Source organism: Ixodes scapularis, unplaced genomic scaffold (genome assembly GCF_016920785.2).
Source record: "Ixodes scapularis isolate PalLabHiFi unplaced genomic scaffold, ASM1692078v2 PGA_scaffold13__105_contigs__length_92229423, whole genome shotgun sequence".
NCBI lineage: Eukaryota > Metazoa > Arthropoda > Arachnida > Ixodida > Ixodidae > Ixodes > Ixodes scapularis.
In genome coordinates this window covers 85,668,656-85,688,958 of record NW_024609839.1, presented here as the reverse complement: position 1 = coordinate 85,688,958, position 20,303 = coordinate 85,668,656, and the positions used below count along the sequence as shown (strand labels likewise).

Here is a 20,303-nt window from a genome sequence, read left to right as displayed (position 1 = left end):
AACCGCGGTTCGGGAGAGCCAAAGCGAAACAAAACTCCGTCCCACAAGCACGCTGGCGGGACATCAGAAGCACGACCGAAAAAGCGGGACCTATTCCGTCTAAATCGCGACGCCTGGTCACTTCTTAACATGGCCTGCAACCGGAGCATATACAGTCACTTTAGGATCAGGTGATGAAAGGGAGGCGGCCGACTAGTCCGGCAACCGCCTAGCCCCCACCGCGCCGTCAGCTTAGGGGCGGACGAATTTGATTCCACAGACGAATGGAAACTTTTCAACGATTTATAGAGCGTTCAAAACCGACCAGCTGCGCTGGAAAACTTCACCCGGCAGCAACCTTTTTGTCGGGCGCGTGAAGCGGTTTGGGCAACCGCACGCACGGACACTAACGTCCAACTCACACTAGGGCGACAAACAGAAGGAGCCGACACTGACAAGCCTCAAGCACGTGTGAATGCAGGCGAAGCTACCCTTGGCAGGCTTGCAGTCTCTCGGTGCTTGTGTAGTAAGCACGAGCATAGCCTCCTCTATACTCCCAAAAGCCTGGCAGTTCAACGACGGAGCCATACAGTGCCCGGTCGCAGATATGGAGCGCGAGGACCTGATAGCAGAGATCATTTCTCGGGGAATCTGGTATTCAGAGCACAGCTTTTCCAACGGTGAGGACGCGGAACATGGTTTTCAAAACCCAACGAGAACAGAAGCGGTGACGCGAGGAACACGAGCGGACATTCCATCGCTCGGGAGAAGTGTGTTACGGTGTCTCGCCGCAGCGGGGCGCCCGTCACGTGGCTCTCCTCTCATCCGTTGTCTGCCGCTCTATTTTGTCACTTTCGGCGGCCGCGTCTCGTGGCGATCTGCCAGGCTTTATCAGTATAGAGGAGGCTATGGCACGAGTGACTGAAAGCCTGCCGAAGTTACCTTTTCGCGTATGCCGCACGTGCTTGAGGCTTGTCGGTTGTTTGTCGCTCTAGCGGGACTCGGCCATAACAGAAAAATCGACAAGATGAAGTCACGCTCGAGAAGCGACGACTGCGAAACTAAAGTCTTTTATTGGAGAGTCCTCCCGCTCGCGTCGCGTGTGGCACCGCGGGCGGGAAGAAAACGAGTAAACGAGTAGGAAGACCCGCTGCACCAGCGGCGAGTTCACCCGCGACACTGTTATGGCACAGGCAGTTCGAGTTTGGGCAACACCACCCAGAGGACAAGGCCTGCGCATGACGTCATCGTTAGTGGATCCCTTGACCCGCCCCAAGCGCGCAGGCAGGTTGACCGAAGTACGCGTCACAGCTGCAGATGCGTACGTCTTGGCGTCGCCGCCTTCTAGCATCGCGCTCAATGGGAGCAGACGCGGACGCAAGAAAGGTGACGCTGCGTGGTTCCACTAGTTATGACGTAGGGGGGAAGGCCTCGTCTTCTAGGCCCAACCGGTTATTTGTTTCTCTTGCGCAGTCAGTGGGGCCACAGAGGGGAGAGTATGGAACGCCATGCACGCTCCTACGGCTCGGGCCGCTAACAGAACTAAAAGTAGACACACTTGTAAAATATAGCCAACAAAACACGCATCTATGGCAATGGCTTTGTGCTTTCCTTTTTCGTCTCGTGAGATTCCGCATGATCATGGTCCAGCGAAGCGGGCGTAAAATACCTACACGTAACGACGATAATACCGAGAAGTAACAATGAGGTTCGGGACAGAACAAATTTCAAGCACAATGCACAGACGTTATGGCTCAGCCACCACCAACGCACACCTCGAGGATTTTGTTCAAAAAGCTTTCGCACAAATGTGCACAATGAAGAAAAAAAAAAAAAAAGAAAACAACAACCTACTACTGTAACAAAAATACACTTTAAAAACAATAGCAAACAAAATAAAAAGGACAACAAGGGTGTCTGCACTTGTTCCTCGGGGCTCTTCAGTCCCTATGGGCTCTCGTTCTTAACCTGTTTCTATAAACTCTACAAATACAAACTTTAAAAGTTGTGCTTGCTAAAAGAAGAGCGAACCGACAAACAAGTATTCGCTTCGCGTATGATAAAAATTAAGAGATTCGACGGCCGCAAGCAAAAATAAATAGGAGCAAACCCACGTCGCCACCAACTCCAGCCACGACGAGCCAGACAAACGGCGCGAAAAGTGCACCGTCACAACGCTCATTATCATTGTTCGTTTGCTGTCGTCGACCAAACCAGTCGTGCGCAGAAAAAAGGCGCAGGGTCATGAGGCATTCACTGCGTGTGGCGCAACGACACACTTTTGGTGCTGCTTGCTCGGGTCCGTCGGAACTTTGCGTTTGCTGTGCTTGAACTTAGATAAACCATGAACGAGTAATGGCCCCTTCGTGGCAGTCTCTGGGATTGTCTCGCGAGGACGCGGGAGATGGGTAGGAAATCGGGGGCCGAGGACTCGTTCAGCCGAGGAGGTCGGGCAGGGGTTCCGGCTGGGGAGGGAAGATGCCGTGCGGGAACTCGGCGTTCAGCATGGCGGCCAGCCACTTCTCAAACTCCTCCTGGACGCTCAGGCTGACGCAGTGGCCAAAGAAGGGACGCTCCTTCGTCCTGTCGGTGCAAAAGGAACGCCGTCGCGTTGCAACGTCGCTCCGAGCGAGGCACCCGCGGCTGTATGGTGCCCAGAATGCGTCTCCGATCGCTGAGCCAGCGTCCTATTCGAGAGTGGTCTGCAAGTGGCAACGAACGACGTCCCAAGAGCCGGAGTGTCGTGCCGTCGAATGTGGCGACGATTGGCGGTAAAAGTTTCGGGAAAGAGTAGGAGCGAACGCGAGTGCCGTCGTCGTCGCGGCATTCCGACTGCCGAAAGGTCCGTGGACTGTCGGACTGGAGAACGACCTGCGGCGGAACGGGCGTCTGGCACATCCGCCGCTACTGCCTCGATGCTGCCAGTATTGCAGCGGCGACAACGTGACTCCCCTACGACATCGCCGGGCGGAAATCGAGGGACCACTTTTTTGGACACGATAAACGCACCAGCTGGAGACGTCTTCCAGGCACCATACTAAAACCCGAGACGGAGGAAAAATAATGTGCGGCAATATTTCGGTTGTACCCAACGTTACTACAACACTCAGTTGGAAAACTCCCACAGGGACAGCTTTGAAAAAGTGGCCCCAATCTGTCTCCGAGCACCGAGCTAATGACGAACACAACGCCATCATTTCTCCCGCAGCGGCCTCTGGAAGAACTGCATGTGACTTCTATTATGGCTATAAGAACAGATACAACGGTAGAGGTTACAGGGGTGCCACCCCCGTCTCCCTGGCGGACGCGCCGCGTTCAACTACAGACGTTAAAATGCACCTAGGTCAGGACGTGCTACCTGAAAGGCCCGCTGAGGCATAGTTGTATGAAAACAATACTAATTGTTCCGCAAAGCCTTGCGAACTAAAGATGATAAAAACATCACGCGCCCATTATTTGGTACTAAACTCTAATAAATTTCATACAAAAAGAGTCTTTTCCGTTTGTTTTTACGCAAACACAGGCTTTCAAAAAGCTCAAGGTGACCACAGTACAGACAAACGATAAAGAGTGGCGCTGTTGTCGCATTTAGCTCAGTCTCGGTGGACGCCAGCGACCCAGGTTTCGACGGCGAGTTTCCCAACTGAGTGTTTTAGTAACGTTGGTTGTACCCAACGTTACTAAAACACTCAGTTGGGAAACTCCCATAGAGACAGCTTTGAAAAAGTGGCCCCAAACTGTCTCCGAGCACCGAGCTAATGACGAACACAACGACACCATTTCTCCCGCAGCGGTCACTCGAGGAACTGCACGTGACTTCTATTTTGGCGTTAAGAACAGATATAGCGGTAGAGTTTACAGGGGTGCCACCCCCGTCTCCCCGGCGGACGCGCCGTGTTGAGCTACCGAAGTTAAAATGCACCTAGTGCGGGACGTGCTACCTGAAAGGCCCGCTGAGGCATGGTTGTATAAAAACGATATTAATTGTGCCGCAAAACCCTGCAAACTAAAGATTTTAAAAACATAACGCGCCCCTCTTTTGGTACTAAACTCCAATAAATTTCATACAAAAAGAGTCTTTTTCGTTTGTTTTTACGCAAAAACAGGCTTTCAAAAAGCTCAAGGTGACCACAGTACAGACAAATGATAAAGAGTGGCGCTGTTGTCGCGTTTAGCTCGGTCTCAGTGGACGCCAGCGGCCCACGTTTCGACGGCGAGTTTCCCAACTGAGTGTTTTAGTAACGTTGGTTGTACCCGACAAAATTGTCATTGTAATTCACTCTTTCTCGTGCAAGTTGAAACGTGGTGGCGCCGGTGTGCAAATAGCCCCCAAACACTTCCGGGTTTCGCAGTATTGGCGAAATCAAATACACACGCTATCTTCTGGAAATGGTCAATTATAGCACTGTCAGACTTAATTCATTCTTATTATAAAAGATTGACGAGTAAAAAATGAGGAAATATACGAGAACCGGAAGTGTGCTGGGGCTATCCAATAGGTGGCGCCATAGAGTTTGTTGCCGAACCAAAAAGGGGGAACAGGCAAATCTCGGTGGTCTTTTATGTAACGAGACTCGTACCGCTGCTTCTTACGAGAGGCATTCTCGCCGCAAGTCGCAGTACGAGTATTGGTATGTAAACGGTGCACCAAGATATGCCAACCCAAGATCATTGTACATATAAAAAAAAATATTGCAATAACAACAAAATCAGTGTACATAGTATCTAAAAAAAAAAAATATGCACAACGATTTTGTCTTAGTGGTCACACGATCGCTTATGTAAGACAATGGCAGTGAAGTGCTACCCGCTGGGAGCACCACTACAATGCCGACACTATATGTTGTTCTCTCGGCCGTAATATTTTTGCGTGTCGTTTTTGCGGCTTACGTTTTAAGATGCAACAAAACTCTTTCTGAATACTGCTCCGAAACACTCGGCTCTGAGAGTGCAGTAACGAAGCTCATTGGTTGCAATCGGTAACAAACGAGCAACTCCCAATCGTCTGTTTATCCAACTGTCCTCAAGTTCCACAAATTTAGAGCCTGAACAGTCGCCGGAACCAGTCCATTGATAAGAAGGTGGTTTCCCTTTTACGCAAAGGTTTGACAAGGCAACATAAAAAAAAGGAAACGGTACTTGCCGTTTGATCTCCCCCTGGCGGAGCACAAAGGTGAAGTTCCACCTGCGGAGCAGAAAGCATGGGTCATGCGCTCCGTCGTCGCGGATGGAGGAGGAGGCACTCACTTGGAAGGGGGACTGCGACGGGACTCGCACCCGATGTACCAGACCACGTCCTCAATGTTCCACTGGTTCACCAACTGACTAGCCTGCAGAGAGTGGGTCCAATCAGCCTTCAATGTGTCAGTAGAGCTTGAGCAACAGCATTCAATCCTAAAATACAACTCCTTTTAAAAACATAACCAAAGAAAATTGAGGCACTCTTGATTTCCTTTTTAGTCATCCGAGATATAGAATGCATTAGCGATATATACGCAAATCTGGGCGGCGTGACGTCGCACGACGTTCATGTCACTTGATGTCAAGTCTGTGTCACATGTCACGTCTGGGTAACATGATGTCACTTGAGATTAGCGTCACGTCATACTATCCCATAACATCAGTGTAATGTGGCGTGACATTAATTTCCCCACTAGATTTTTCGGGAAAAGTCTCCGCTAAATAGAGTGCTGTTCGTTGAAAATTCCCTCGAGTGCACTTGACGGGACGTTTAAGCTACGCGATTTTTGTGGTGCCTTTCCTTTTGGCCTAAAAGAGTGGAACTTCCCTTTGGTCGAGCCTACCTTTGTATCTTTGTAGTGAGTAATCTTGCCCCCCGTAAACTCGAACACAGACTTCTTGAAGCTCTTCTGGCGTGCCTCGGCGAACCGGAGTTCGCTGAACACCGAAAGTGGCTGGTGATTCTGAAACACGACCAACAAGGTTAGTCTTTCGAAGGGTCAGCCCGGAGCTACTGGCTAAAATACGTTAAGAGCACTAGTCCTCAACCCTATTTCGGAACCCCTTCTGAATCGGCCGAAGTGACTCCCAGGGAGGGAGGGGGTGTATCGGAAGGTTACAATGACATAAAAAGCTTCGAAACCAAGAGGAACCAACTCTACTTGTTTGGCACATAGGATATGCTTTATTCAGCTTTTGTGGGATGGCCAGTATCAACAAAATAGAAGTAATTGTAATGCTTGGCTTTCAGAAGGCCATCAGGTACCACCTAAGGTTTCCAGGTCCCCGTTTGAGAACCACTGGCTTAAAGTATTAACACTCCTTTCTTAGAGGGGGCGCAACTGGCAATCGTCGATATCGTTTTGCCCCGTCACGGACTGTTTTGACACCTCTGGAGGATGGAAAAGCGTGTTCTACGATTTCAGATGAAGCTTGAGCTAATTGGCAACATGTCCTCGTCTTGTACATTTTATCGTCGTATACACCAACTCATGTTTACAAACAAACCGGAGCGCCCCTAGCGGACGCCACCGGCGCCGCGCATGCGCGGTGGATGGTGGGCAAGAAGCCCGCCGTCGCCCATAAACAAACCATTGAATTGCGTTGTTGTCGGCGTCGGTGGGAGTCCCCGTGCTCTTTTTCGCGTTGGAATTGTTGATTCCACGTCCTCCTAACAATGTCTGACTACTTGTGCGGCTTCAGCAGAACTAGCGGGGCAAAACTTTGCGTGAATAATGTGACGTGCGGCGATTCATTTCACGTGGACGCCGCAGAATGGGCGCTAAAGCCTGACTCCCACGATGATATTCTGCTCGCTATTTTTAGTCGCGACGTCGCTCGGACTGCAAAAGCGTGGACCCTATAGCTGAGATGGTGGACGTCGATACTGAAAACCGCAAGTAGAACCGGGCATTACAAGTCGGTGATGGCCACTGGTAACAATAATCAACATCTTCTTGTATCTGTTTACACAGCCTACTTACCCTAACCAACCTTCAAAAGTGTTTTGAGGCCTGCACTTAGTTCTTTCACAACGTTTGGTTTCACAACGTTTGGTTTACGGGCCGCTGTCGTTTGAACGAGCTGACGACAAAAAGCAGCCAAGTTTGAAAGAGCAGACGACAGTTCGAACGCATGCGCAATGGAGTACGGGCAAGAAGCACCGCGTCCCGCGTCAACAAACCATTCGAATGTCACGTTGTCGGCGTTTGTGTGAGTCTGCATACTCTTTTTCGGGTTGGAATTGTCGATTCTACGTCGTCATCGCAATGTCTTTCTTACCACTTTAATCGCCTGAGCGAAATTATCAATTCTCGTTACGCCGCTAAACTTTTCCGTAAATAATTTGACGTGCGGCGATTCATTCGCGTGAACGCCGCAGAATGGACGCCAAAACCATGATGAGATTCTTCTAGTTATCTTCGGACGCGACGTCGCTCGCGCTCCAAAAGTGTAGAAGGTAGCGGCGATGATCGACGTCGATACTGAAAATCGGAAGCGAGAACAGACCAAGCGTAACAAGTCGGTGATGGCCACCGGTACCAATGATCAACATCTTGTATTTACTGTTTACATCGAGCCTACTTAAGTCTTTCGAGGCCTGCAATTACTTCTTACTGCAATAACCGGGTCAACGTTTGGTCTACGGGCCGCTTTTGTTTGAACGAGCAGACGACAAAAAGCAGACAAGTTTGAAAAAGCAGACGAAAGCTCGACCGATCAGGCGGCCGTGTGAATTTGAAGAAGCACTGAACCCGTGGGTGGTCCGGACAACTTGGCGGTTTTCTCTCGTTCATGTGGAGCAAAGCAAATACATCTGGCGACGACAAAGTGTTGCCCGCACACGCAATCGTAGTTTGACAGCGTCTGGTCTGCCCTCTTCACGGCTACTATTCACGTTCTCGGACGAACGGAAGGGGCAAAAACACATGAAAGCTGATCTTCAAACCTTTCCAGGCTCTCTTGGTACAGCCCCCGTCGCAGCATTTTGACGAGAAGGCAGGTTTTTTGTCTCGTTTCTTCCGAAGGAACACAGGAATGCATGTCTGGCACGGCGACTTCTGCCCACCGCCGCAAACCGGAAGTGCGTCCGGCGCGCCACCACCGCGGCGTGACGTATGAGAGTTGAGTTGGTGTATAATCAGCATCACTAGGCGCGGCACTGCGGGCCTCCATGGTACGGGCTGTTGCCTCTCTAAGTTGCCATGGTTCTCCCCAGTCATTAAAGATTCTTAATGATTTTAAGTGTTTGAACGCCGGAGGTGTCGGTAGGTGCCGCAATTCAGTCGGGTAGATTGATGCTTTACCGTGACAAGGGGCGCCACTTCGTCGTAGAGGAAGTTGTTCTTGACGCAGAGAAAGTTAGACTTTGCAAATGCGCTGTCCCAAGCCGCCCAGCGCACGACCACTGACAGAACCGGTTCGCTGTGGTGCAGCGGTCGCTCTGAAAAAGAAGAGAATCCAGGGTTGTTTTCCTGCGAAAATCCTGCACAATTGTAGCATGCAGGCCATTCGTAGAGTTCTGTGCAAAATGCAATTATGCGTCTGTACAAGCGTCATGCTGTCAACGGAGATGAAATTTAACTCAATAAAACTATAGGAACAGAAAGCTCTTTTCGGCCTTTGACCCTGAGAATTCATGGCAGTTGCTACGCTTAAAGCACGACAGACGACTAGTTATGGAATCCATATTTTAATGACAAAACTAGTGACCTGTATTTCACATGTCCAGAAACAGCTTGGTACAAGCACATAGCCAAGGGGGGAGCCCATAATGCCCGGGCCCTCACCTCCCCCCTTCCCGAAATCTTCCATTTTGCTGGGGCCTCCTCTCCTCCCTTCCCCTCACACAGCATTTTGTCATGGGCAGGCCCCTCCCGAATCAAAGCCTTGGCTACGTGCCTGGCTTGGTACAAATAAGCAAGAAGAGCAGCATCAAAATTATTGATACTAGTACCAGAATTTCTTCAAAGAGTGTGCAGGAAACTACAGTGGTGTCACTAAGGTCAGCGGCACCCGGGGCAATGGCCCGCCGCGACAACCCCCCCTCTGGCTCCCGTGGCCCGCCGCGACACCGCCCCCCCCCCCCCCCCCCCTTTCTCTCCATGGCCTGCCGCGACAGCCCCCTTTCACTGCACAGCTGCACCCCACTGAGCGCTGCACCCGCGGTGGTCCGCCCCTTGTGACGCCACTAGGAAAGTATGAGGTTTTGGTCGGCAGCTCAATCTCATAGTTGTGGATGCAAGTAAATTTAACCATAACATCTTGCAGACAGGCATTTTTTTACAGGGTAGTCTGTATCTGGAGATATCACAGGTGCGAAAAAAAAGCTACCAGATGCCAGAAAAAATAAAAGCTTAAGTGCACCTTGTCCTTGAAGCATCCCACCCCTTTTTTGGCTGAGGGGTAAACTCCAACTTTCCCCAACGACAACTTGCAGCAGATGCTACAAGACATCCCAGGCAACCCAGCACTGCGAATGTATTGTGCAACCACGCGTTCCACATGTCGCTGCTCCTCTCCCAAAGGTCATGTGACACTCACACTGTCACAGCATGGGATCGGCTTCGATGGTTCTTAGCGTCATCGCAGACTATCGTAAGGTGAAACATACTATAGTAGGTAGGGCATGGATTTTTTTGTATTTATTTAGGAGAAAAATCAGCAATTTTTTTGCATTCATTTTTGTTTCTCATATTGGTGCGTTTCAGACAGAGGCTAGAAGCAATTGGTGAAAAATATCAAATAAAAATTGCGAGTTCAAGTGCAAGAGGGGAAGGTTTCAACAAGAACAGTCCCAGCTGAAACGAAAATTTCCAGGAACCGGAGTTTTTCGGTTTGAACAGATGTTGTATTTTTTACACCAGCAGACGTTGATTTGTGTTTCTTGATTTTGAATGATTTTGTGTTTGAGACATTGACGCATGTTTATCGGCATATTTCGGTCAAAACTGGAAAGTCTACGACCTAGGAATAGACCCTTTTCATAAAAGCATCCAAAGGAGGCATTGTCGCATTTTGCGTCCCCGCAAACTTCCGGTCAAATGAGAGTACATACAATTCCCACTATAGAATCGCTTCTAGCAAACTTCATAAAATATTCTATGACCTGGTTAGCTAAAGGATCGGTTAGCGAGAGATTTGTTGGAGATCTTTCCAATTCCTCTGTAAAACGACCAAACCGCCCTTATGTTCAGAAGGACCACCGTGCTCGTAAATGCGGAAAAGTCCATGGGAGGTCCCACCGGAACAGAGCTACGTTCAAGAACGCCGAGACAGAAAGCAATGCCCACCGAGGTCCTGGTCGTGGACCACTTCGAAGACGGCCATCTTGTTGGACGGCTCCTTGATGTCCAGCTGCGACATGGTGAGCTTGCACAGCGCCCCCGCCGTCATGCCGGGAGAGAGCTGCAAAGGTCGCCGGGCTCGGGCGTCATGCAAGCGCTCAAGAGGGAGGCATTCGGAGAGGCAGTGGCTTAGCAACGCCCGTCGCAAATTGGTCGGCTGGACAGACTTGCAAATGGGTACGGCCGCAACAAAGACGGGCGTGTAGCCGTCTCTATTACTGCTTGAGCCACTAAATAAACCACGGTCTTGAGTAACGAAACTTTGGCCGTCTTCGTGCTTTGAAATCGTGGTTGCCAGTTATTCGAAGCTTCATCTGAAACTTGGGGAAACGTTAGAACGGTCCGTAACAGAGCGAGACAGTGCCACCCTAGCTTCCAAACGCAGCATCTAAAGTGGAGGAAGTCGCACTTTAGAATGCGACGACCGTCAATTGCGCCCACTCTACACTAAGCACGAAGATGGTGGTACCCATCATAAAATCAGGGGACGCAGTGCCGACAGTCTAAACGTGATCTACCTAGTGGCTCTACTACAGCTGCTTCCCACACGTAAACACCCGATTGTAGCACAACCGTTTCCGCTGCACCCGACAAAGGCTTCTTTCCTAACGAGACCGAAGCGACGTAATTTCCCCGTATTTACCTTCCTACTCGAATGCTCGAGCAACAGCAGCCATCCCTCGTCCTTGTACGTCCAGATACGCTACGTCGGCGAGGACGGATGTATTGTTCTCCTTTAAGTTTGTTACCGACAAACAAATAGGCAAACGTTTTCAAGGTGGAAGCCGTGGGTCCACGACCCCAAAGTTGGCCTGTGGTTCCGGTTGGCACGGGGCCCTTACCTTGACGTTGATGCAGTGTCCCCAGTCCTTGCTGTAGACGTACACACCAACCAGAATGTCTCCGGCCGGCCTCTGAAAATGCATAGAGACGTTTGCTCCTAGTGCACACTGAAGCTGGCTACGGTCACAAACAAGACGAGAATGGCAGGGCATATTTTTTGGAAGCCCGACCTTGGGCACGATGACTGAAAGACTTTCCTGCCTCTCTCGTCCTGTCTGAGACCGTAGGAAACCGGAAAGGCCAGCGAGACAACAATGCCACACCTGAGCAATCTTGGCTTCCCTGAGCAGGTCCAGTGCTGCCTGGATTTTCTTCTCCTTCTCCATCTCGGCTGGGTCAACCTGCATTGAGCAACCAAAAGCAAAATTCTATCCCAACCGAAAAAGAAAAAAAAAAGAAGGAAAAAACCTTTCAGCCTTTTCACTCTGGTGAAGAAGGAAGAGCAGCGGAGCTGGTAGCTTCTGACCTCAACGGTGGCTTTCCGGGCGAGCAATCTGCTCTACTTTTGCAAGGGAATCTGAAGCGCTCGACGTACTGGAACATTAGGCAATAGCGGCCTTGCGGCGGTTGCAGAACAATTCGTGCTGCTGCGCACATTGCCGCTCATTCCGTTCCCGCTCTTCTTCCTCCAAAGAAATGTTGCCGCCATCTATGAGCGTAGACAGCAACCAGTTGTCCGGTTGCCGAGGCTGGGAAGGTTGCCGTGATCTATGAGCGACGGCGGCAAGCAGACAACCGGCAAACACAACACTCTGGACAGCTACTGCCATCTATGAGTGACGGCGGCAACCAGAGTGTTGTGTCGACCACGGGTGTCGACATTTGCTTGGTACCGGACACAATCCCTGGGGAAACTAGCCCTTAACAGCTCAGCCGGAAAAAGGTATTGCAATGAATAATTCAATAGCAAAGGAGTTGATACACATGCACTGTAAAAATCAAAAAGTAATAAATAAAGAAACAAACCTCTAAAAAAAAAAGGACCCCTACTTCTATCTTGCCATCTTTCCATTTATCCTTTTCAACCTCCTGCTTCCCAAATACACACTTTGGATGATGTTTCTCAAAATAAAGCCTCGTCGGTCAGCACTACAGTCAAAGCTTAATGACGAATTCCGCGGGACCAGCAAAAAATACATTTCGTCCAAGTTCCCTCGTTGTAAGGGTCGAACACCTTTGCTACGAAGGAGCCATTTCTGTGTGGTTTCAAAGAGCGTCACAAAACAATGCACGTCCAATCCTTGCAATACGGTGGAAAGCTGGGAGAGTTGGTGGTACGTGTTACAGGAAAAAATAAATTGCACCAAAAAAAAAAACAACGAAGGACAAGAAGACAAACACGAAGCACTGTGTCAGTGATTTGTGTGTGTACTTCATCTTCTCCTCCTTCATTTTTTTTTTTTTTGTGCAATTTATTTTTACCGTTCACTTACAACACCACACTGCCGTAGGTCGCCCATGTATTCAAATCAAACAGCTCTAATCTGGCCAAGGGGGATGGCAGCTGACCCCGACGTCCAATATCCAATATAAAAATTATCCGGCAGGGTGCTAGCTCACCTCAAAGAGTTGAGAGTAGCCAGAGAGAAGGTCGGCCACCACGTCCATGGAGGCATTGCTCTCCTCGAAGCTAGCCTGGCTCTCGCCCTCCGGCGGCTGCGGCTGTTGCTTGTACAGCACCGAGGGCCCGAACACGGGGGCCAGGTTCAGCACGGGCATGAAGTTGCGGTCGCTGTGGTCGCTGATGCTGAACAAGAGAAAGCACGAGCCGACACCTCAGTGGCGGGTAGCCTCACCGGAACTCGGCCAACTGGTCTTAATGTAACCCGGTGAGCAGTGGTGCAGCGCCGCGATGCTCAGATTGCACGCTGAACTCGCAAATTTCAGCCCCTTTTCAAGCAATGGTGCTCAAGGTGGAAAAAACTTTAACAAAACGAGCTGAATGAACTGCACGATCTACGGCACAGGCACGTGTGACAAGCGTGTTTGCAATGGGTTGCCTCGTATTATTCGCACCATGTAACGCCAACCTGCTGCGTCCGCGCTATCCGTTCTCATTTGACGCAAGCTTGTAATTCATTTTCGTTTTTTTTTTTTTCTTTTATGTTCGCGACCTGCATGTACGATATTGGTTCCTGTGATATGCGAGTTTGTAGCGGTTTTCCACGTCTTTATTGCTCCGTGAAACGATAATCTGCTGTGTCTGCAATCTGTGGTATCAGTTCCAGTTTCACATGGTTTGTAGCGAAGGGGGGTCACTAATTTTTTATAAAGTTTTGCTGTTGCAGCATTCAAAAAGATGGCCCATCCCCCATATTCTTCCTCATTCATCTCTTCATTTTGGGTGGTCATTCTTGCGGGATTTTACAGTAAGTGTATAGATGAATTTTTTTTCTCGTGCATTTTACAACAATACTGGAATCGATAAAACAACACATCTTTTGAAGCTCTTCTACGTCTCTTCTTGTTGTAATAATTAAAAGAAGGTTCATGTATGCTGTTATGAAACACTGTTTTGCAAATTCATTTTTTGTCAAGATGTCCTTCGGGAATAATTGTGTGAATGGATAAAAATTAATTTTCTTTTCGTGCTTTTCTATAAACTCAGCGTAACCCTCCTACAATAATGCCCATGAAGAAATATAGGTACAATGTAAATAAAATTGTGTAAATAAATTAATAAAAAATTCGGTGGCTGCTTAAAACAACTCCTTTCCAGGCACATCCAATGCCTCCCCGCAGATACACAGTAATTCCAGTGACCTCTTCAGGTGGCCGATGAGCCTCTTCAGCAGCTGGTAGTTGACGCTGGGGAGCTCGTTCAGCAGGTTCTTCACCATCTTCTGCCTCTCGGACGGGTGCTGGCACTCTGCAACGAAAGAATGACCCAATCTGCTTTGTCTTTCCCCTGTGCAAAAGCAAACTGGACCGAGAGGCCAGTCTACCTTTGAGGTATGGCAATGCTAGCTCAATGCAGTAGAGGAGAAATTTGCCTGGTGCAGCGCGATGCTCGACCAGACAGAAGTGGGCTAGGGCAGAAATCGAACCCAGATATGGCAGGGATTGAACGCGGGTATGATCCCCGAGGTTCAATGGTGCAGCGCAAGTTATTGCTCCACACGTTCCACGCTATGATGAGCTAACACGCTTGGTAATTGTCCGCTGAAGTTGGCATTGTTTTGAACTAACTGCCTTATTGTTACAGAGTCCCACTCAAGACGAAAAATTTCCCCATCCGAGAGTCAGACACTTAATTTCCCAAAACCCTTTCGTCTCGGACAATACTATACAATAAAACACAATAGAATAAAACGAGATAAAAAAAAATAACTGGCTCGCAAATAATTTTTGCAGACGGCCGAATTGGTATTTGTGAAAGCGTACCATCTGAATACAGCCCTAGAAAAAGTGCTACATCAATCATCTAGAAAACATAGCTCTCCTGCTAGGATGGTACAACCAGCTATTGCATTTAAATGTGTATGTGTCTCTACAGAAATCGCTCATTATAACGAAGTCAACGGGACAGCAAAAAAATTCGATATAAGCGGCAATTCGATAAAAGCAACAGAGTCAAAAAAAAAACAGTGCCAGGAGCCTTGAAGGTGCACAGGAACACTGCTGAACACTCTGACCTTATATTTAATCAAACGAATCTTGGTTACGAAAACCTCGTGGCAGCTTTACCGAGTAAGAAGATAACTAGGTGGAGTTTGCATATAATTTCATCCGGGCATCAATTCTCCTCGAACTGCTCCAGGCATCGCAAGAACACTGTCGCCGCTGCTGCACTCCACTTTGTTTCGAAGCAGCCGTGGAATGTTTCGTGTCTCCGCAATGGTCGGCGTTTCCCAAGGTGCCTCTCCGACGTCCGTCAGTGTTTACCCTGGCCACACCCAAGGTCTACGATCGCAGCATCCGTGACAGAAGCAACAACGGGAACGTCCCCATCGACAAGCGCGAACAAATCAAAGTTATTTTTGGTGGCTTTGCCAACATCTTGTCACACACTCCTGTACAGATCGTTGCATCTATGGTAATAGTGTGCCGGTCGGCAAGCATGCTCGCGAGAGAAGATCCAATATGAGTGAAGCACTTGGCAATCTTTCATCTTTGGGTTGCAGGTGCGCTTTCTCAGTACTTTATGGAACCGTCCAATAATCCTCGCTTTTTCCGCAAAATGATGAACATTGTCGACCAGCCGATGAAGGAATGTAAAATTTTGCGCCGATTTTGGACTTGTGCCGGCCACTTTTCTCAACTTCGCAGATTCGAGCGACTTTCGGTAAACACTCCCAATCTGCCATACGATGCACGTGCGCGTGTAGTGCGCCGCAGGTGTGCCCACTCAGGCACGTGCGTCGGGGGCTCCAGAAGGAATGATCTCCTCCGGGCTCTATCACTCCCTTGATCCGATTCCGACAGGAGTCGAACCCGTGTCAGCATGTTTGTATCAAAAGCAACACTCTGCCAGCTCTGCGTGCTCTGCCCTCTGTCGCCCGTTTACTCCGTTTTCCCAGTTTGGCGTCTGCCTCGGTGGAGAAGAGAGAGGGAACGCAAGGGTCTCCGTGTAGGCTTGCATGCGTTCGGCACCTTGGCCTTCGTAATAAGCGCGGTCGGCCGCCGATACGCTTCGAATAATCCGGTTAAAAATGTGTGCATTTCGGTCGGGACCTCGTTGAACTTCGATAATGCAATAATTCAAAAAAAGCAATTTCATTATAAAGAGGGATTACTTTACCTCCCTTTCTGCAAGATACGTAACAACGATAGAGGCTCAGCAGGAAAAAGACTTTCACTGGGTCGCATTGCAGTACCCATCACCAAAACGAAAACCTAAGGCCCGCCTCAGACGGGGAAATTTCCCCAGCAATTTCGGGGCAGCTGGCGAATTGTTCTTTATGATTCCCTAGATCCTCGCGCTGCGACATAAATCGCTTGGATCGAGTCCGGTTCGAAACGGGTGAGCAACTTCAAGAACCCGAAGACCTTTGAAGCGGCAACAACCAATCAAGGACTCAATATTTTCATGTGACCCCCCCCCCCTTGTGGCGGTGATGGGACAGAAGGCTTAACTCGGTTATGGTTTGAAATAGATAGTTTTCGGGACAAACTTGTTTCAGTGAGATGAAATAGTATTCTCAACGCAGCCAAAAAGGAACACATTATTAATGTGAAACTTTATGTCTAAGTAGTGCGATACATTTAAAATTTTAATAACGACAAAAAAAAAAACGCAGCAATTTGATCTTCAGGGGTTGCTGCGTGTGAGTGTTGGAGGCCCGTGTTGCTGGTGTTGCGAAGTCAAGACGCTGGGAAAAATTGCCCCGTCTGAAGCGGGCCTAAGCTCGCAAAAGCGAGTCTGGGGCCGAACACGCACACTTATGAGACAAAGATCACATACTGCTTGACTGGATCCACTGGGGATACAGCTCCGCCGTCAGGAGGCAGTCCTTGAAACCCCGCAGGTAGCGCTTGAGAGCGTTAGAGACATCATGAGGCGAATACTCCTCGGTGGTCAGGTGAAGTGTCCACGGGTCTGAAAGGGTGAACGGGAAAGATGCAAACAGAAATATTTGAGCGGGCTCTATCTGTACCAGGGGCGTCTGAGATGAGAGAGGGGGGGGCCACAGAAAGTTTCCTTTTCTCTCCTTCAAGCAGTTTTCTCGACCGACCCAAATGACCCAAGTCCAGAGGGCTCAGCATAATTTTCAGTAATAAACATCTATTCTTTCATTTAGGAGAAGTCAGAGAGGGGGGCAGGCAATAAATGTTTCACTAAATTACCCAAGCATCAAAGAGAATACTGGGAACATTGGCACACACGCTCGACATTCTCATATAAAAGATTCAAAGTAAATAACCAAAATAAGGTGTTTGTGAAACGCACATGTAAAGTGCCATTCTATTTTAGCTTTTTTGCCTTCTAGCAGTTACTGCTGCAGTCGCCAGCACGTGCAACGCACACCACCTACATTTCCAGCATTCTCTTTGCTGCATGAGTAATTTGTCAAAAGCTCTATTGCCCCTTCTGCATCCCCGAACAACGGTAGATTGCAGTTACAAATTCCTAGAGGCACGTTTGTGTGATTCACCCTGTGGCTTCGCGATTCATTCCAAGACCAGAAAAATGTCCCGTTTAATGGGTACAGAAAGCGTTGGGCGCTCAATAATTTGTCCGCTCCGACGGGTACAGAAAGTACCACGCTTAACGCTCCGTAATTTTGGCCACTAGAGACGGGAAGGAGGTAGCTCCGAGGTCCTACCGTTCAGCATGTGATCCACGAGCTTCTTGATCTTGGAGCTAGAGCCAGCCAGTCGGTAGATGCCAGTCAGGAGTGTCCCTGCGGAGGCACACAATGCACTCTGGATCAACCTTGATCCACATTTCTGGAGGTCCGAGTCAAGGCGGGACAAAGAAGCAAACAAAACGTGGATGCCAAAACAGCAATAAAGTAAAAATCAAACCATGCTGCGACGGCTCAAAGATAGTGAGAGCTGGCTGCAGAGGTGTAGAGAAGGATTATTAAACATCGACTGAGGATGCATCCCGCTTCTGTTATCCTGAGACAGGTAATGGATGCTTCCCTGTGCTCGGCGCAACCATCCGCGAGATATTGTGGGATCTGCTCTGTCGTCTTCCACATTTCTATTCTCCAAACAACCATCCTGGACCAATGGGCTTGATTTAAAGGTCCCGAGTTACCTTACTTCTAAGTTGTACCAGTCACCTTTTAAAGGCTACAGCATGGTGCAGGTAGAACAATAAAAAAAGTCAGCAAAGCAAATCAATATGCATAAACACTCAGTTGTTCCACATCTAATATTGATACATTTAATTTGCTCCAACTGTCCAGCACTGAAACCCAGCCCCAACTCCTTCCACCGACGAATGCGGCACATAAGAGAAACTGCCAGCTACACCACACATTCATTGGCTCTGGACTATAATGCCGGACCGGAATAGGGCGGCGTAACGGTGCCTGGAACATGTCCTCGACCGGTGCGACTGCCGTGCCACCCTGCCCATGCATCCAGAGTGGTCCCGAAACGACAACCAATTGCGTCGCAGGAGACGGCGTGCCGTCGGATGTCGCAATCCTGGCGGTTGGTCCCAGAAATGCCGCTGGCAAAAAAAGCGACCGAACGAAAGAGTCTCCGCCGTGGGGCAACCCATCTTGCGCCTGCTTCGGTCTCCATCGACCGTCTGGATTGAAAGCGACCTACAGCAGAACAGGCGTCTGCTGCATCGGCCTCTGCAGCTGCGACGCTGCCAGTATTGCGCAAGGCAATAGGACGATGCTTCCACGGCAACATCAGGCGGAAGTCGAGGAACCACTTTTGAGGACGCAGCAAATGCACCAGTTGAAGACACGTTCCAGGCGCTGTTGAATCGTCAACGGCGAAAGCAAGGAAGAAGATGAGAACGAGAAAGAGCACAGCACGTTTTGCCATTCACTCCATCACAAAGCGGTTGCCATTAAATAATTGGCCGGAAGAGTCGGTTTGTCTTTCTGTGCCGCAGACGAGGATCCAGGAGTCACATTCGCCATTGGTGTGGACTCGTCTGCCTTGTCCTTCTTTCTCTCCTTCTTATCCATTGGCCGCCACGCCTGTGCAGTTGGGAGTAAATTTGAGACAATGCTGAGGACAAACTCTTCACGAGTATAACTGATTGCCGGTCACCGTCGCTTGTGTTCTTCTCGAATAAGCTTTTCAGGTTTGCTCGCACCTGCTGGTGTCTGGACTTCCGATAACAGGTCAGCTTTGAAAGCAACCACATCCAACGTTCAGCAGCCTCGCTCGAGGAGAAAAACTTACAAATGACTACTGGGTGATTCAAGGAGACGGCAGGCTCTTTAAATCGACCGCAAAATTCGGTTTCTTAACCTATCGCGCTACAACTTTGTGCAGTGTTGCCCACAGATGGTGCATTTTTTTTTGTAAAATTTGCGAAGAGCGAACTTACCTGAGGAAAAAGTAAAGAACGAAAGAGGCTTAGCTCCTATGGAAACGCAGCGACACCACCGGTCTTCAAACAACACGGCGGCGTTTCGCACGGGACACAAGAGATGGCGCAACGAACGCCGCCAACGAACAAGCATACGGCGCCGAGAACCAGCGTCTTTAGCAGACAATCTTTTCGACTCAAAAGCGGAGTGCGTTCCGCGGGCGGCGACAGTCGCAGAAACAAAAACAGGTGCGGTAACAACAAGGAACAGCAGTTCCTTATCTGCTAAATACGCCGGCTCTCGGCATCGTCTGCTCGTTCGTTGGCGGCAGTTGGCGTCGCGACTGCTTGCGCCATCTCTTGTCTCCCGTGCGAAACGGCGCCGTGTTCTTTGAAGACCGGTGGCGTCGCTGCATTTCCATAGGAGCTAAGCCTTTTTCTTTCTTTACTTTTTCCTCAGATAAAATTGCTCCTTGCAAATTTTACAAAAAAAAAATGCACCATCTGTGGGCAACGCTGCACAAAGTCGTAGCACGATAGGTTAAGAAACCAAACTTTCCGGTCGATTTAAAGAGCGTGCCGTCTCCTTAAACCACCCGGTAGAATGGCTCGACACCAGGATTATTTAGCAGAAGAAAAACAACACTGCCCAGCCCGGCGTGGCCCACCCACCGTGGGTGCTGACGAAGTTGATGCAGCGCTCTACGGCCACAGGTAGCCCGTCCTGGGTGAGGTACTGGTCCGAGAGGGCCGGGTCCGGCGGGGTGCGCCAGGCCCTGCTCACGGAGGCCAGCCAGGCGTCCGTGTGCCTCGGCTGGTCCGCCTGCAGGTACAGCACCCGGCCGGGCAGCCGCACCTGGAAGGACAGGCCCCGCTCCTGGGCGCCCCCGTACGTCAGGTACGTCTGGTCCGGCAGCACCTTGCCTGCACACGCACAAAGGGAAAGGCACGCACTCTCAAGCTGGGAAACGGAACACGTCCTCGGAGCAAGTCCGGAAGGGTTATCTCGCAGTTTTCAAAGTTTTTTGTCTCAAGGAACGCCTATCTCTCCCGACTAACTGCCGAGGGACCCTTCCCGATCTTGGCATTGAAGTAACGAAGCGGTGCATGAGTTGACGGACCTTGCAGAAAATTATGCGCATACCGACGTTACTAGGTCAAAGTGGGTTGACGGGCTTCCTGGAATGCCTGGCACCTTTTCATTGGCACGTCCGCTAGGCGGC

General features: G+C 49.7%; 1 protein-coding gene across 1 annotated transcript in view; it reads right to left on the bottom strand.

Moving 5' to 3' along the window:
• Nucleotides 1-1,598: 1,598 nt before the first annotated feature.
• LOC8039847 (arf-GAP with Rho-GAP domain, ANK repeat and PH domain-containing protein 3) overlaps nucleotides 1,599-20,303 on the bottom strand; it is a 28,444-nt gene continuing 9,739 nt past the window's right edge. Inside the window, exons 6-18 of the mRNA XM_042290014.1 lie at nucleotides 19,753-20,004; nucleotides 17,396-17,473; nucleotides 16,534-16,668; nucleotides 13,893-13,998; nucleotides 12,690-12,876; nucleotides 11,393-11,470; nucleotides 11,129-11,200; nucleotides 10,233-10,347; nucleotides 8,247-8,383; nucleotides 5,784-5,903; nucleotides 5,227-5,309; nucleotides 5,123-5,164; nucleotides 1,599-2,562 (exon numbers count right to left, since the gene is read on the bottom strand). Of these exons, the coding sequence (XP_042145948.1) occupies nucleotides 2,415-2,562; nucleotides 5,123-5,164; nucleotides 5,227-5,309; nucleotides 5,784-5,903; nucleotides 8,247-8,383; nucleotides 10,233-10,347; nucleotides 11,129-11,200; nucleotides 11,393-11,470; nucleotides 12,690-12,876; nucleotides 13,893-13,998; nucleotides 16,534-16,668; nucleotides 17,396-17,473; nucleotides 19,753-20,004 (1,553 nt within the window). The 3' untranslated portion in view covers nucleotides 1,599-2,414. The remainder of the gene's footprint in view (nucleotides 2,563-5,122; nucleotides 5,165-5,226; nucleotides 5,310-5,783; nucleotides 5,904-8,246; nucleotides 8,384-10,232; nucleotides 10,348-11,128; nucleotides 11,201-11,392; nucleotides 11,471-12,689; nucleotides 12,877-13,892; nucleotides 13,999-16,533; nucleotides 16,669-17,395; nucleotides 17,474-19,752; nucleotides 20,005-20,303) is intronic.